At 37.0% G+C, this 14644-nt stretch overlaps 1 protein-coding gene across 2 annotated transcripts in view; it reads right to left on the reverse strand.

Annotated features, from left to right (window-relative positions):
• Naaladl2 (N-acetylated alpha-linked acidic dipeptidase like 2) overlaps positions 1–10305 on the reverse strand; it is an 880490-nt gene extending 870185 nt beyond the window's left edge. For both annotated transcript variants that reach the window (XM_031376446.1, XM_031376445.1), the window contains exon 1: positions 10116–10305. In XM_031376446.1, the coding sequence (XP_031232306.1) occupies positions 10116–10158 (43 nt within the window). In that variant the 5' untranslated portion in view covers positions 10159–10305. The remainder of the gene's footprint in view (positions 1–10115) is intronic.
• Positions 10306–14644: the final 4339 nt, after the last annotated feature.

Raw genomic sequence — 14644 nt, forward strand, 5'->3', positions numbered from 1 at the left:
AAAGAGTGTTCCCCTTTGACTCTGTCCTTGATTCTGTCCCTCCCTGAAATTCAGTTTTCTCAAAATATATCTACTTCATAAAACTCTTTTTGATAAATCTGCCTTCTTTGTTTCCCATTCTCTGGCCTTTGTTCCCAGGGCTCTATTATATGATCTCTAAGTGCCTTACAGTTGCTCTCTGTAGACTCATCTTCTTCAGCAGCCATGTTGGCAAGTCTTCCCCATGTCATGACTTAATTCCACAACTGGATCACTCAGCTGCCACCAAATCAAGTCATACACCATTTAAAGTTTTGTCTGTTAATATACAACCCACTATGCATTACCCTGAGAAATCTGACACAGGTTCTTTTTGTTTGTTTGCTTGTTTCTCTTCTGACCCCATCTTATGTTTCATTTTAGCTCAAACCTTGGATATAAACTGCCATCACATCTTTGTACCCTAAAGTCAATGTATGTATAACCACTCCTGTCAACAGTACCATCTACCACACATGTATTACAAATGACCAATGCTTTTCATTTATCCTACATCTTGACTCATCTTCACAACTTAAATCACATCTTTTCATTGGGGCATACTTTATCAAGTAAATGGTCTTATTTGAAGCACTCCCCCTCCAAGTTTCTCTTCTCTAAAGTGCACTTCTGTCCTCTAGTCTCCAAATCAGTTAAAAACACCATTTTCTCTTGTGCAAACCAGACACTTAAGAATTCACAGTAGTTTTTCTGATTCAATACATGTAAGTTATCATCTGATTTCACCTTTCTTCCAAATATCTTCAGATTCCATAATTATGACAGGATTCAGCTTTTTATTACTATGAGATGCTGAAGACAAATTGAAAATTAAAACAATGAAGGGGAGGCTTGTTCTGATGACAGTGGACTACGATTAACTATGTCCCAAGTTAACTGAAAATTGTTCATCGTCATAATTCCCCAGTGAGAAATACCCGCTTATATAGAATATAAATAATAATATAAAATTGTTTTCCAGAGAACAAATGATTTGTTAGAAGTCAGGACCATGGCAATAACATGTACAATAGATCATAATAAAGCTATTTAATAAAGTTTAAATGCACCACAGTTATCAGTAATGTACTATAGTTAGAGGTAAACATATCATATTTTCCCCTCCAAATAATCTAATCTACCTTGTACACCTCTTATAGATCTCCTATTAGCTGTAAAACAACCACCACCACCACCAGCAGCAGCTCAGCTTCCTATTTGTGCATTTGAAGACTTTTAAAAGAGCCATACCTGGCCACATTTGCTTATCTACCAGTTTGTCTATGGGCCATGTGCTCCTCTCTGTTTCATTCATTTATCTTCTTTTTCCCAGTAATAATGTCTGCTCACCCTGTAACCCTAGCTGTGTCCACTGCAGAGGAGAAGTACCATGAATGGGGAGGAATAGATTCTCCAATTTTGAATTCAAATGACTACTTCAAATTCCCTAGAATAACAACATGCTACACCCATGTCCTCATCTTCTCAAAAGGGCTCTTTCAATTTTAGGACAGTGCTTACTGCTCAATAGCATTTTAGTTAAGACTTACATTTTTATTGATCGTAATAAGTGCTGCTACTTTATGCTCAACTAATTTTCATGTTTGAATAAATGTAAATCACAGAACTAACACTATGAATTTTATGTTTGCCTCTCTCCAAGCATATTGGATGGATGCTTGTTAAAAACTCGACACTGTATATGGTTTTAGGCAAGAGAAGTACTATAATAAACATGCCAGCTATGGTCTTTCATCACAAGAGAAAAGTTTAATAATAGAAAAATATACAATGAACATATTTACATGAAAAGACAAATGCTGACTTTGAAACTTAAAGAAATAATATCACACAGTGAGCCGCCAGAGCCTGGCTGCTTTTGCTGAGACTCCTTGTCAATGCATCCCTGAGACACCACCTGGTAACTGAATGGCAATAAACAAAAGCAGAAGGTTCTGAACGAGCAGCCAGGACATACAGATCACAGCATGGAATCAGCTAGTTTGCTGCTTTATTTGAAGAAGAGAGAGACTAAGACAGCTGTGAGACTCATACAAGCTTTGTACATTTAATTTCTGTCCTAAGGGGCATACCAACTAGCTCTTTCAACTATTTATGAGATTGTACTATTATACTGATGCCTATTTCATAAAGAGAACATACTTTTCTAAAAATCTTCTTGTGACCTACAACTCAGCATTACTACAGGTTGTCACTAAATTATTTCAGAGTACTTGAATAAATGGAATTTATCAGGTATTAAATTTTAGAGATACAAACAATCTTTTAGGTTTTCAGACACTCATATGTGAGATTTTCCCACAGACATGTATGGGTAAAATAAGAAAACTCTGCAGGATACAAGTTTAATCTTCAGGGAGTGAAAATTGTATTAGCTTCCTATTAATTTTTCTTCCTTTAATACAAAATTCCTATTTCCCGTATGGAATATAAAAATGTAGAGGATGCAGTACTTCCTTACTACATCTGAAGGTTCTGGCCAATGCCCTGCAAGCCGATGCCAGTCAGTGTTCTGCTCTGTCTGCCCTCCAGACACATCATCAGCGGACTTACAATCCAATTGGAACTCCAAGAGAAAGACACTTCTAAAGCTGTACTACGATTGTAATATTTAACTAGTAGGTTTTTTTTTTTAACATTCTAAAAGTTTGAGAAAAATGAAGTGTTAAATCATTCAAATACTTATATCTTCCAATATCTTCTCTTCGGTGCCTAATATCAAATCTGGGTTTTTATTCATACTGCTAACTAGTTTGATTCGGAGTCACACTCCAAACCCAAGTCTGTTTTTCCCATTTATTCTTTTGATTGGTTTTACTTTCTTATTGCCAGATTTACAATATATTTGAAGATTATCTGAATTTCTTTCTGATAAATATATGTGAGGAACATTTACCGTGCTTCGGAACTCAAAACAAAACTATCTAGTTCAAGGTTCTAATATGAATTACATCGTCTTTTTCTCTTACTTTAGAACTACTTTCGTTACTCTCAGTGTTGTCTAACAAATGCCTCTCTGTAGGCAAGCCTTCTCCTGCCATTTATTGACATTATTCTATGTCCTATCACCCTTTGTGACCAAAAAACTGTGGTCCTCTGGAATTCCTAGTATATCCCCTATCATATCAACACAAGACATATTGAAAACAATTTTAGGTCCCTGCCTGGAAGCTTGAACTGAAACTTGTGAACTATGCCATATTTGTTTGGGTCTTTCTAATAAGTATTTTATATACGGATCTAGCATGTGATATTGTAGCACACAATTACTCCCCCACTGGTCTACATTGCCAAGTCCACAGTTCTGTTTTCTTACTTGGAAACTATAATGAAATAAGTGGGTGTTGTTTTCCATCTTCTTCGTTTGCAAAGAGTGGAAAAGAGCTAAATTCATGCACTCACTCCCACGTGCCAGCACACACACATACATACACACATATACATATGCACATACATATACACACACATATGCACATGTATTTATGTATGTATGTATGTATGTTTCCTTCTCAGAACTTTTGGTCAAAATTTTTTCTCTCTTTGGCCATTAATTCCAATGTTAAAATTCTAGATGTAATTAAAACCACTGTTTCCAACATCAAATTACTCTATTGATCTACAGCTTCTTAGATAACTGCCTGTGGGATGAAATATCAAATATGAAGACAGAAAGTAGGTTTCATCTCCATGATAAACGCATTCCTCCTGTCGCCAAGAAATGTGGATATGAGAAAGGATTTTTCCAGAATTATAAGTACTTATTGGAAGATAAGACTTGTCTGTGCTTGCATTAAAGATCTACAAACAAAGGAAATAAACTTCAGTAGTACCGCAGGCTCCTTGGTATCTCATGTTCTATTTTCAAGGAACTCATTTTCTTTAAGGAAAACAAAACAGCCAGATAGCTAGACCCCAAGAGCTTAATCATGTCACAGATCCTAAGTCATGCAGTATAGTTGACTGAGTTATTTAATATTTAATACACATGTATTCCTATTCATTAAATTCATTACTAATTACATTTTTTTCTTTTGGAAGTTTTTAACAGGTAAGACTTTATTTATGTTCTTTAAAGTACATTCATTTGCTCTGGGTGTAGTAGAGCTTGAACCCCACTGATCAGAGGTATAGAGGAGAGGGGTTGCCTGTTTTTCAATGTAATTTACTAAAGCATTTATGAAAGGAAGTTCTAAAGCATTTAACTGTGGGGATAGTTAAACATATCTATCAGCAGAGCAACCAAACAGCCATGTCAAATATAAGTGTTTACACATTCTGTTCCTCAAGAGAGATTAAAAGCTCAAGGATCAAGTGAAGCCCCATGCTCTTTTATGTTTTCATCCACAATGTTTTCTTTGTAAACCTGTCAGTTCCTGTTTTTCCCTTCACTTGTAAACCAGGTGTAATACTTTCTAATAATAAGCCAAGAACACGCTTAGTTAATAATCCTTCCAAAATTAACTGTGATAAAAAATGAAGGTTGGCTCACTGTCCTACCCAATTATCTAAATATGTTTAAACTCCTTCCAAAATCCAGAGAAATAGAACAGAATGCAATAATTATAAGGTGTTTATACACATATAATCATCAGCTTAATGCTGTGTCTTTTGTTCCACTCCTGAAAGGAAAGGGAAGCAGATTCAAAGACAAAGAAACCCTTTAAACACATGAAAATATTTTAATTGCATTATTATTGATAATAATTTCAAATGATCACAACCTCGTATATTTATGTTGCACCTTTTCTTTGAAATTTTGTAGTGACTTTAATTGAAACATACAGTATTTTTAAGCTCTCTCGGTGCCATAAAATATCATTTCAGTCAAAGGGGATTAAATGTGTTTTTTATAGAAACTAAAGGTCCAGGTATACTGTTTTCTAAAGCATTTGAGAAATAATTTTTTCCCTCAGCGCAAGGTTTTAACTAAGTACCATATCATTAACCAGTTTAACTCATGTTTCTTTTGAACACATAGCTTATCAATCTATTTACAATAAGGTACATATTTTACTTCCTTGTGGAAGGACAAAGGAATCAGCAGAGAAAGGCTCGCCTGCTCAGTTACATTGACTTCATTACTTCTTGTGTTGGACTTAAAAATGTCATCCCCCTAATCTTCCTTCCCTACCCTGATCCTCTGCCTTGTTCTTGAGAAAGTTCTGAAGCCCTTGTCTTACATGTCCTTGCCTAGGGGTGGGCTTATTTAATTCTGATATATGTAGTGGGTTTAACACTTGGCATTTTTTGCCGTTTCATTGTCTCCAAACATGTTCAATTAGCTTCAGAAAACTTCAGCTCCAAAATGCTCTGCTAAATTGGTAAGACGCTGCAGCTCTGAAGTCACTCACCTTTTCCAGCGCTCAAGGCTATCATCCCCCTATTTTAATCTATCACTAAGAGGCAGTAGAAGCCTTTTAAAAAAAATATATAACAGGACAGGCTAAAGCAGAGTTCCTTGGACCTGTCTTAATTTAAACTGCTGTTAAAATTCTACAAGTCAGCAAGGACCAGTAATGAACTGGGAGTCTTCTCTGGGGCTTTAGATACCTTCTAAGCACTCATGGGCATGGTTTGCAGTGATGAATGCTGGGATAGTTCCCCAGTACATACAGTTAATATGCACAGCAAACCAGTTGAACGAGTTGGAGAATCCAGTCTGGCTACCCTCAGGCTGTCCCTGACAGCCACAGACACCCAGGCACCGGTCTTTCTTCCTAGACTTTTTGTTTGTTTGTTTTTCTTTCACTAGCCAAGAAGAAACACCAGTGTTTCTTAAACCCTACCAGGAGAAGCACTTCCCTCGGTGTCCAATGACTTCTGGTGGGAAGGAAAGTTTAGCTAAATGTCTTAAAAGCAAATGTGTGGATGATAGAGTCAAGAAGAAAGGCAAGACTGGATGGTGCAGTCCCACCATAGCTTAACTGTGTCCAGGACATTGATTTTCATCAGAACATACGTACAAACACTAAGATATGTCACTATTGAAAACACTTCAAAGATTGGCTTTTATTATGGATGCAGAAAACACGTGCCTCTAGAAAAATAATGCGCTAAATTCTTCCATTAAATTACAGGCACTGGATGGTCAGGGTAGAGACTGAAGTTCTGAAGAACAGTTATATGAAAGGAAGGACATTTGTTTTTCTTTTTGAATTTCATAGGACTTCTGTTGGCTGCTCCACACAACACACACACACTGGACTCAATGTTTTCCAAGCTCTCTTCTGACCTGACGATGCTAGTTTCCCATGGCAGTTTTCCCTTTCCTTTTGTCAGCCACCCCTCTAGTGTGTTGCAGAAGACTCCACTCTTGTTAAAGGCTATCTAGGGCTGACAAAGTCTTCCACTGAGCAACAGCCGCCAATTCCTCAGAATCGTGTGTTTTCTCCCCCTGCCTAGCCTTGTTTGTAGAGACTGTAAATAATCGTTTCCTAGAACAAAAGAACAAGAAGGAGTGAAGGCGGGAAGAAGAACTACTATCCCAACACCACCCACCCCACTGAGGGGTAAGCAGTGGGTAGAACTCAAAACTCCACTGTATTTTACTCAGTAGTCTCCAGGGTGAATTCACACCCATGTCCTTTATAAGAAGTCTAGTAGCCTTAGAAACAGCTTTAGGTAGGTAGACAAGAAAGGAGCTCCAGCTGATCCAGTCGCCTGGACCATAGCTTCCATTGGTGTGACAGACCAACAGACAGACCTGTGAAGTTAGTTATCCATGATATGTAAGAAAATAGTTCTTCCATTCTTCAGCAAATAGTAATGCTTAGAAATCACATGCCTATTCTTTATAACCCACTATTTATGTATGTTATTCGTAGTTCGCATCCTGTCTTAACCTACATAATTCACACTGGAATCCTGGGAATATTATGAACTACCATCATGCATTTCATATCTTTCATATCTTAAATTGCCTGTCTGGTTACTTTGATATGGGGGACTCAACGAAATTACTTTTCCTATTTTGAAAAGATGATTGAAGTCCCTTTCATATTAGGCTGATGAGAGAATTGGATTAACTTAACTATAAAAGCCTGGCTTCCAATGCTGGTAGAATGTAAATGATTAATGGTGCCTGGGCATTGGTAATAAGAACAGATACATCCAGGCACTTGTGTGGGCCATATGTGTATATGGATATGTAAAATAGGGTATATAATTTATATAAATAGAGGCAAATGGAGAATCTGCTAGATCAATGACTAGCCCTTGTGTTGCTCTAACACAATGCCCATAGCTTGTGAACTACTAATTAGTACAACTTCACTATTCACAGTTCTGAGGAATGAGAAGTCCTGGATCTTCTGTCAGCATATGTCACAGAATTTCTTGCTGCATCTTTACATGGTAGGTGGTGGAAGAGTAACAGAGCATCAACTTCTCATATTAACCCTTCCTACAGCTGCACTAAGCTACTTAAAAGAATGCTTATGAAAAAAACACTCCCAACAGGGGCTGCTTTCTGTCACATATTCATTCTAAACAACATGCTCAGGGAATATATTTAGACCATCTATCTTCCATTTCTGCCTAGAGATGGCACAGAATATCAAATACTCCACAGAACAGTCTTCAGAAAAGTTGTGGCTCAAAGGCACACATAAGAGTTCCGGTAATGATAAGGCAAAGTCCTCAAAGCCAAATACTTGTAACTCAAACATGAGGCTCTTGTTTGAGGGACAACATCGAAATGTAGTGTTTCAAACAGAAAATTCCAATTTTCAAACATGCTAGCAATAATTACTATTACGTCAAGAAACAAGAATTTCTAATTTTCCTTATTATTTTTCTTCCTTCCTTCCTTTCTTCCTTTCTTTCATTTGAATCCTCTCTTTCTTCCAAGACAAGATTTCATCCTATAGTTCAGCTTATCCTGGAATCACTATGTAGTCCAGTCTAGCTGTAACTCTTGGCATATTTTGTACCTCAGCTTCCCGAGGGCTAGGATTAAGATGTGAGTAACCATGACCAGCTCAGAATTTTTTTTTTAAATAAATGCCGTTAGGTGAAAGATAAAATTAATCTTTAAAATAGCTTATTCCATTTATTTTGATCATGGAAACCCAGTTTCAGACATAGGACAAGGTAGAGCATAGACAACCCAACAAAGTTAGGATGGTGTGCCAAAAAAGACTGTAGGTTATATTTGATTCTGTAGATAGTAAGCAAACATCAAAATATCTTACCTTTACACACATAAACAAAACTGAAAGTTATTCCTACATTCATTCTTTATATTGTAAATAAATTCAGAAAGAGTTTAAAACAACTGAAGTACCTGTTTGCCATTCACTCTCAAAAAATGTCTTTCTTTTAATGTGACTAAGACTGAAATGACCAAATGCTAGCACTCCAAGATGATAGGTATGAACTGTGTAGATATGCTGACAATATATTTTAGTAAGATAATACCAGAAAAAGACAGAAAATATGTTACCAAAAAGTGAGATATTTGTTGCCTGTATATGAATAAGACAGTAGAAGGTCATATTCCTCCAGAAATACAACATGAAGGTACCAGAGAAAGGGAACAATAGTAAACTACTTGTATTCAGATTCTAGGACTCAAATGTATTAATTATTATTCTTCAAACAGAGGGTGGGGGAGCTTTGAGTCCTTCAACACTTATGTTCTACTGTGGAACTGAACCAGCATAGCCTACAAAAGGCTATGAAATGCCAGCAGCCATATATACGTTTTATATATAATACATTTATGAGAAGCTCTTAGAATCCAGGTATCTCTGTTATGCTCTTCCAATAACATCACACACACATACATAAATATATATATATATATGCATATATATATTTATATTCCTGGTTAATAAAATATATACAAGTAAATTATTTTCAAAATCATTCTTAATGATACATTTTGACAAATAAGACTTTTAATCATATCTTTCTACTCAATTGGATTCATCAAAGAATGTTCTTATTCACTATATTGAGTATTTTCTAATAATAACATTTTACATAGTATTCCAAGAGATATTTTAGAAATGATACAAAAGTTTACAAAATAAGATTCTGTAATTTTTTAACAAGTATAGGGAAGACTAATGAAACCAAAAAAAAAAAAAAAGCATTCGGCAATTTACTTGTAAATTGAATGATGTACTTTAAATGTCAAACAGGTCAAAATCATCCCCTGTTTCTCATAACTGTGTGATATTTGACAGATATACCTATATTTTGTTACTTTATTGAATAAAAATTTAATATTTTATAGCTTTCTGGTGATAAAATGCTTTATAATTTCATAAGAAACCGTTAGACAAAAAGCAACGTAAGTTCATTTTTAAAATTATGTATTAAAAAATACTATTTTATAAATCTGGTATACAATCTTCTAGCATGAATAATAGAAACATTGTGGAAAATATTAAGAGAAAATATTTACTTATTTAATTTCTGAAGTTAAAAAAAAAAGAAGAACTTTACTCAAAACACAACAGGGTAATTTGTGAGTCACCTCGTATTTGTTTCCAACAAATGAGCCATGGCTGCTGAGTGTAGCCAAAGTCAACAGAGGGCCTTCAGAGGGCAAAGGTATTTGATTAAGTAAGACATGTAAAATAAGCCACCGTGCCAGCTGATAAAGCTCGCCTTCTGGGATCCTGTTTTCTTCATTTCAACACTGGAGTTACACTGATTACAGGAACACTTAACTTGTAAACCTGCCCGAGAGTGATGACACTCCTTGATTACAAACAAAACGTCCACGTGTACCAGCAAAAGTGAAGCCGGTGCTGGGGAAAGGACCCCTGAGAACGCGCTGGAGCCCAGGGGCACGGCATCTCCAGCTTCATGCTAGGGGATTACGAAGCTTTCTTTTCCACTATACTTGCGTGAGTCTCTGTTACGGGAGTGAGCATAAACATTCGTTTTCCACATCATTAACAATCAATCTCCACCTCTCCAACCCATCCTCTGAATACCTCAGACTACAGCTCTGACACACCACGCACACGGAGCTTGAGCTGGCGTGCTTGCACGCACGGAGATCACCACACAACTTGAAGTTTCTGATGGAGAACAGTTCAAAGGCGGTGGTGGGTCCTTACCTTGCAAAGACGTGTTAGGTAAGCCGGCTTCATTCTCTCCCATTTCACTCTTTCTTTTTAAAAGGGGCCAGGCAGTTTCGGGCTGTGTCAGCTACCCTGGAAGCCAAGTGACCTTCTGACTTGCTACAGTAGTATTGTAACAGTACACTGCCGGCTTTCTTCTGTGAATAATTAGCACTCTGCTTCCTGGCTTACCTGGCCTTGCAGGACCTGTTTTACTATGAAGTGAGCTAACGTGCTTTCTCTCCCAATGTCCTGTTACTAAACCGCTTCACAAAACACGGCTTTGTTTCAGTTTTGATATTAACTTTTTCCCTGAGTGTTGACGACGGGTATTTCCTACACTACATAGTTCATAGGCAAATATTTTTGGTCTTTCTTTTTTTTTTCCTTTTTAGTGTTCTTAACCTCTTTCAAAATAGTGTGTGACACTACGGAACAAGGAATGATAGACGGTGAAGATAAAACAAGGGACATTTTTCTTCTCTCACTTTTGTTCTCTTCTTTCTCCTCCTGGTTTTCTTTCTGTTTTTCTTCTTTGTTTTGTCCTTTTTGGTTGGTTGGGTTTTGTTTATATCCCTCCCCTCCCTCCCAGGTAGAAACACTGGCTCTCGTCTGAACTTAGCTATGCTACATATTTATTCTTTTTAGCCACCTACTATTTTATGTTCACTTGCTTTGGAACTGGTCATACTGTGTTGCCCATGCTAGACCGCAACTTTTCTACACAGCCCCTTGTTCTGGGATTTCAGCTATGCATCACTACACCACATTTACCAGGAAGATGTAAATAGGTAATTTCAGACTGAGTCAGTATGGAGGCAGGCACGCACCCTCAATGACTGTACTCAGGAGGGAAAGGCAGGTGGATGTCTTTGAGTGTGATGTCACATGGTCCATGTAGCAAGTTCCAGGCAACAGAAACTCTATTGTAAAATAACGTTGAAAAACAAGGAGTTCTTTCACTCTGTATGAGAGGTCCAGTCTTCCTTTGTATAGAATACTGACATTCATGTATGTATAATAGGAAATTGAGTTACCTAATTGCTAGACCTCAGGAAAATACAGGCACTAAGAGGATGAGACAAAAATTGGAACTTTATCCTTTTAATGATAATTTGTAAATGACAGAAGAAATTGTTCATAAATTATAGGGATTTATTTGAATATCTGCCTTTTTTCCCCTCAGTACTTTAACTCCTGGCTTTCACTAGAAAACATCACACACACACACACACACACACACACACACACACATATATATGTGTGTGTGTGTGTGTGTGTGTGTGTTTTGTTAGCTTAAAAATGCAAAATCTGATTTTATAAGCAGTCTATATAAGCAACAGTAAAGCCCAATGGTTAGAAATTAGAAATTATCCTCAAATGCATTAAAAATTAAAAGAAAAACATGACAGTAAAAGAGTATTTGTCAGAATTTAGTTTTTTAACAGCTATTTTAGTATATGTGTGTGTGGGGGGAGTTGGTGTGTGTCTTTTGCATGTGCATGTAAAAGGCAGCTGCCTATACAGCCCTGAGGTTTCAGATTCTCTAGAGCCGGAATATTAGGATATTGTGAGCCATCTGAAGTCAGTGCTAGGAACCAAATCCTGCTCCTCTTCAAGAGCAGTAGAGTGTCTTAACATCTGGGCCTTTTCTCCAGCCCCACATTTCAGTGGTCTACGTTGGCTTTACCATTTACTGACTTTTAGTTCACTTACTTTTTATACACCTACTCAGATGAGGATACTACACAGCTTACTATCAAAGTGTGCAAGGTTTCAGTTATCCAAACGTGGACTACTCCAGGATACAGTTCTCTTTCTGAGTACAGTAGAATTATCTATTGTCTATACCATACTACAGACTTTAACAAAAGCAGGTTGTTCTGACCCTTTGCCAGTAGAATGCTATAATAATCTTACTCTTACTTCATGATCGTAGGACCAGCATGCATTATCAATCCTCACTCTTTTTAAACAAGGTTGGAAATGTATTGGCATTACTGGCCCAGGCACCTATCATGAGTCAGTACAAGTAGAGTATACCAATATGTTTGCATTGGTTCATGAATTATAGCATGAAGTAGGTTGCAGTGAAAGTAGAATACAGCATGCCTATTCTCAGTGACAGAGAAACAATTGCAATATTCAGAAAGTATCTTGCATAGCTACACATGATTAACTTTCTCTTCCATGCCTCTGCACCTGATTAAAGACTTCTTTCAGGGAAATGATTGCTTGTTGCTGCTGGTGGTTACAAACGTATCCATGTTCAAGTATGTTCATGTACAGTTGTGTATTTTACGTTTGTGCCTGTGTATATGTGCTCCCATGTTCAAGTATATTCATGTACAGTTGTGTATTTTATGTTTGTGCCTGTGTATGTGTGTGTTTAGGACAGAAAGTAACTTACTGAATGAATCTCAACCTTAATTTTTGAGGGAGGGTCTCTCACTAAACCAAGTATCTTGTCTCTACCACTCCAGTGCTAGGATTACAGGTACAGATAGAACTCAGGTCTGTACGCTGGTGCTGTGAGTCTGGGTCGGGTGCTCATGATTCACACATAATATAACACGTGATTTCCTGCCTGAGAAATCTCTACAGGCCTTGATTTGTTTTTGAATAACCAAAATATTTTCTACAAAGACCTCTTAGTCTTCTGTCCCCATGACTGAATTCCAAAGCTTCTTTTGGCACCCCATTTGGGTTAAGAGTCCCTTTGTGTTATCCTATATGTATTTTCATGAGGCTAAAGTTTTTCTTTCACTTGACCCTTGTAACAGTCTACTATCATACATATTTTTAGTATGTGTACCTGCTCATCATCCATCTAGTATGCCTTCACCAGCTATTGTAGAAGGTAATGAAATGGTCATACTCATGGCCTAAGAAATGTTCTCTATATAAGCCATGATACCATTTAAAGCCAGATATTTCACCATCTAGTTCTCTAGGACAATGTTTTTTTTTTCCACTGAACGTGGATTTTTTACGGGGGAGGGTATTTGTAACAAAGAGTATTTTTATGTTAGGGCCCAATAAGATGATCTAGTTTCCTGCTGGTCCTGATGACATCATTAGTATAGCTGGAGGCCTGGGAACCACAATAGTAGAGAACTGACTCTTGACATTTTCTCTTTGATCTCCATATATATGTATACACCCAGCCACCCCCCCACACACAAATGACCACTGTAATATAATAGCTGCCAGTTAGTTCTGTGTGTTCTCTATCAGTGCCAAGGAATTATTTGAGTCCTTCCAGAATAAAGTGGGTTGAGCAAGCTAATAAATGGACACGCTGCATTCTGTAGAACAAGGAGAAGTTACTAAAGTTGCGTAGCATGTAGGTATACTGGCAGATTAGCACATGCCTTGCCTCCTAGACAGAATTTTTTAGTTACCCTTGGCTCTACTCTCACAATATACATCCAGCCACTGGATTCTGGGCACTAAAGGTAATGAAGAAACGATATAGTGACTCACTGATAAGAACACGCATTAGGAAGGAAGCTGGCTAAGTCAGAATTCATAATATGGAGAGTATTGCAATTCTCATGGCCTATTTTCTGTAGGTTCCCTAAATAAGACAAGCCAAGAACCTACACAAATTCAAGCACACACACACACACACACACACACACACACACACACACACACACACACATACACACACTGCTATGGGATAGACCATGAAATGTAAATGCCTATGAACTCCTTTGAAAGGAAAGAAAATTCAAATTCAAAGTACACGCATACACTCAAATCTGATTGCATATCCTGTTACTTAACAAACTGAAAGAATTTTCTAAGTCTAAGCGTCTAAGCTGAGAGAAGTGCAACAGGAAAGGAACACGTAGGCCAAGTTATCAATTTGGGAAGTTTAAGACATACAGAAATCAACAAAGAAGTCATATAAGCATATAGGTTCAAGAGAAACACCAAAATATGAAGACATTTTTTCTATGTAACTTAAAAAATATATATATATCCAAAAATACAAACAAACAAATACAAAATCCAACAAAATCCAACAAAAAACAAACAAACAAACAAGCACCATAAAAGAAAAGATAAGCAGCTATGGTAATCAACTATGGCAAAGCACATTTCAGATACTACTGGCCGTTAAGAAATAAGAGTTTTCCTAACCACGACGGATAATAACCTGTGAGGAAATGACACCAAGGAGAGAGTGGAAGTGTCTCAGGCTTTAGAAGGACTTTTCTTCACTTAACATACAAAACAAATGGATGCATTCAAACTAAGCATAGTAACAAGAACGGTTTGTTAAGCTAAACCCTGAATGTCAGAGTCAACCCAACAAATACGATCACAAGTAAGGTGTCAAAAAATAATATTAATTACAAGAATCATAAAAAAAATGGATTATAACTCAGTGTTCCTTCATTTTTATCTGTTTTTATTCTTTCTTCTCCTGTCCTTCCTTCTTTTGTAATAACGTCACAATGCCATAACATGGTTTCCTAGAAAACGATTCCAGGACAACTGCCTTTACTCACCGT

The sequence above is a fragment of the Mastomys coucha genome, unplaced genomic scaffold (assembly GCF_008632895.1).
Source record: "Mastomys coucha isolate ucsf_1 unplaced genomic scaffold, UCSF_Mcou_1 pScaffold17, whole genome shotgun sequence".
NCBI classification, from domain to species: Eukaryota; Metazoa; Chordata; class Mammalia; order Rodentia; family Muridae; genus Mastomys; species Mastomys coucha.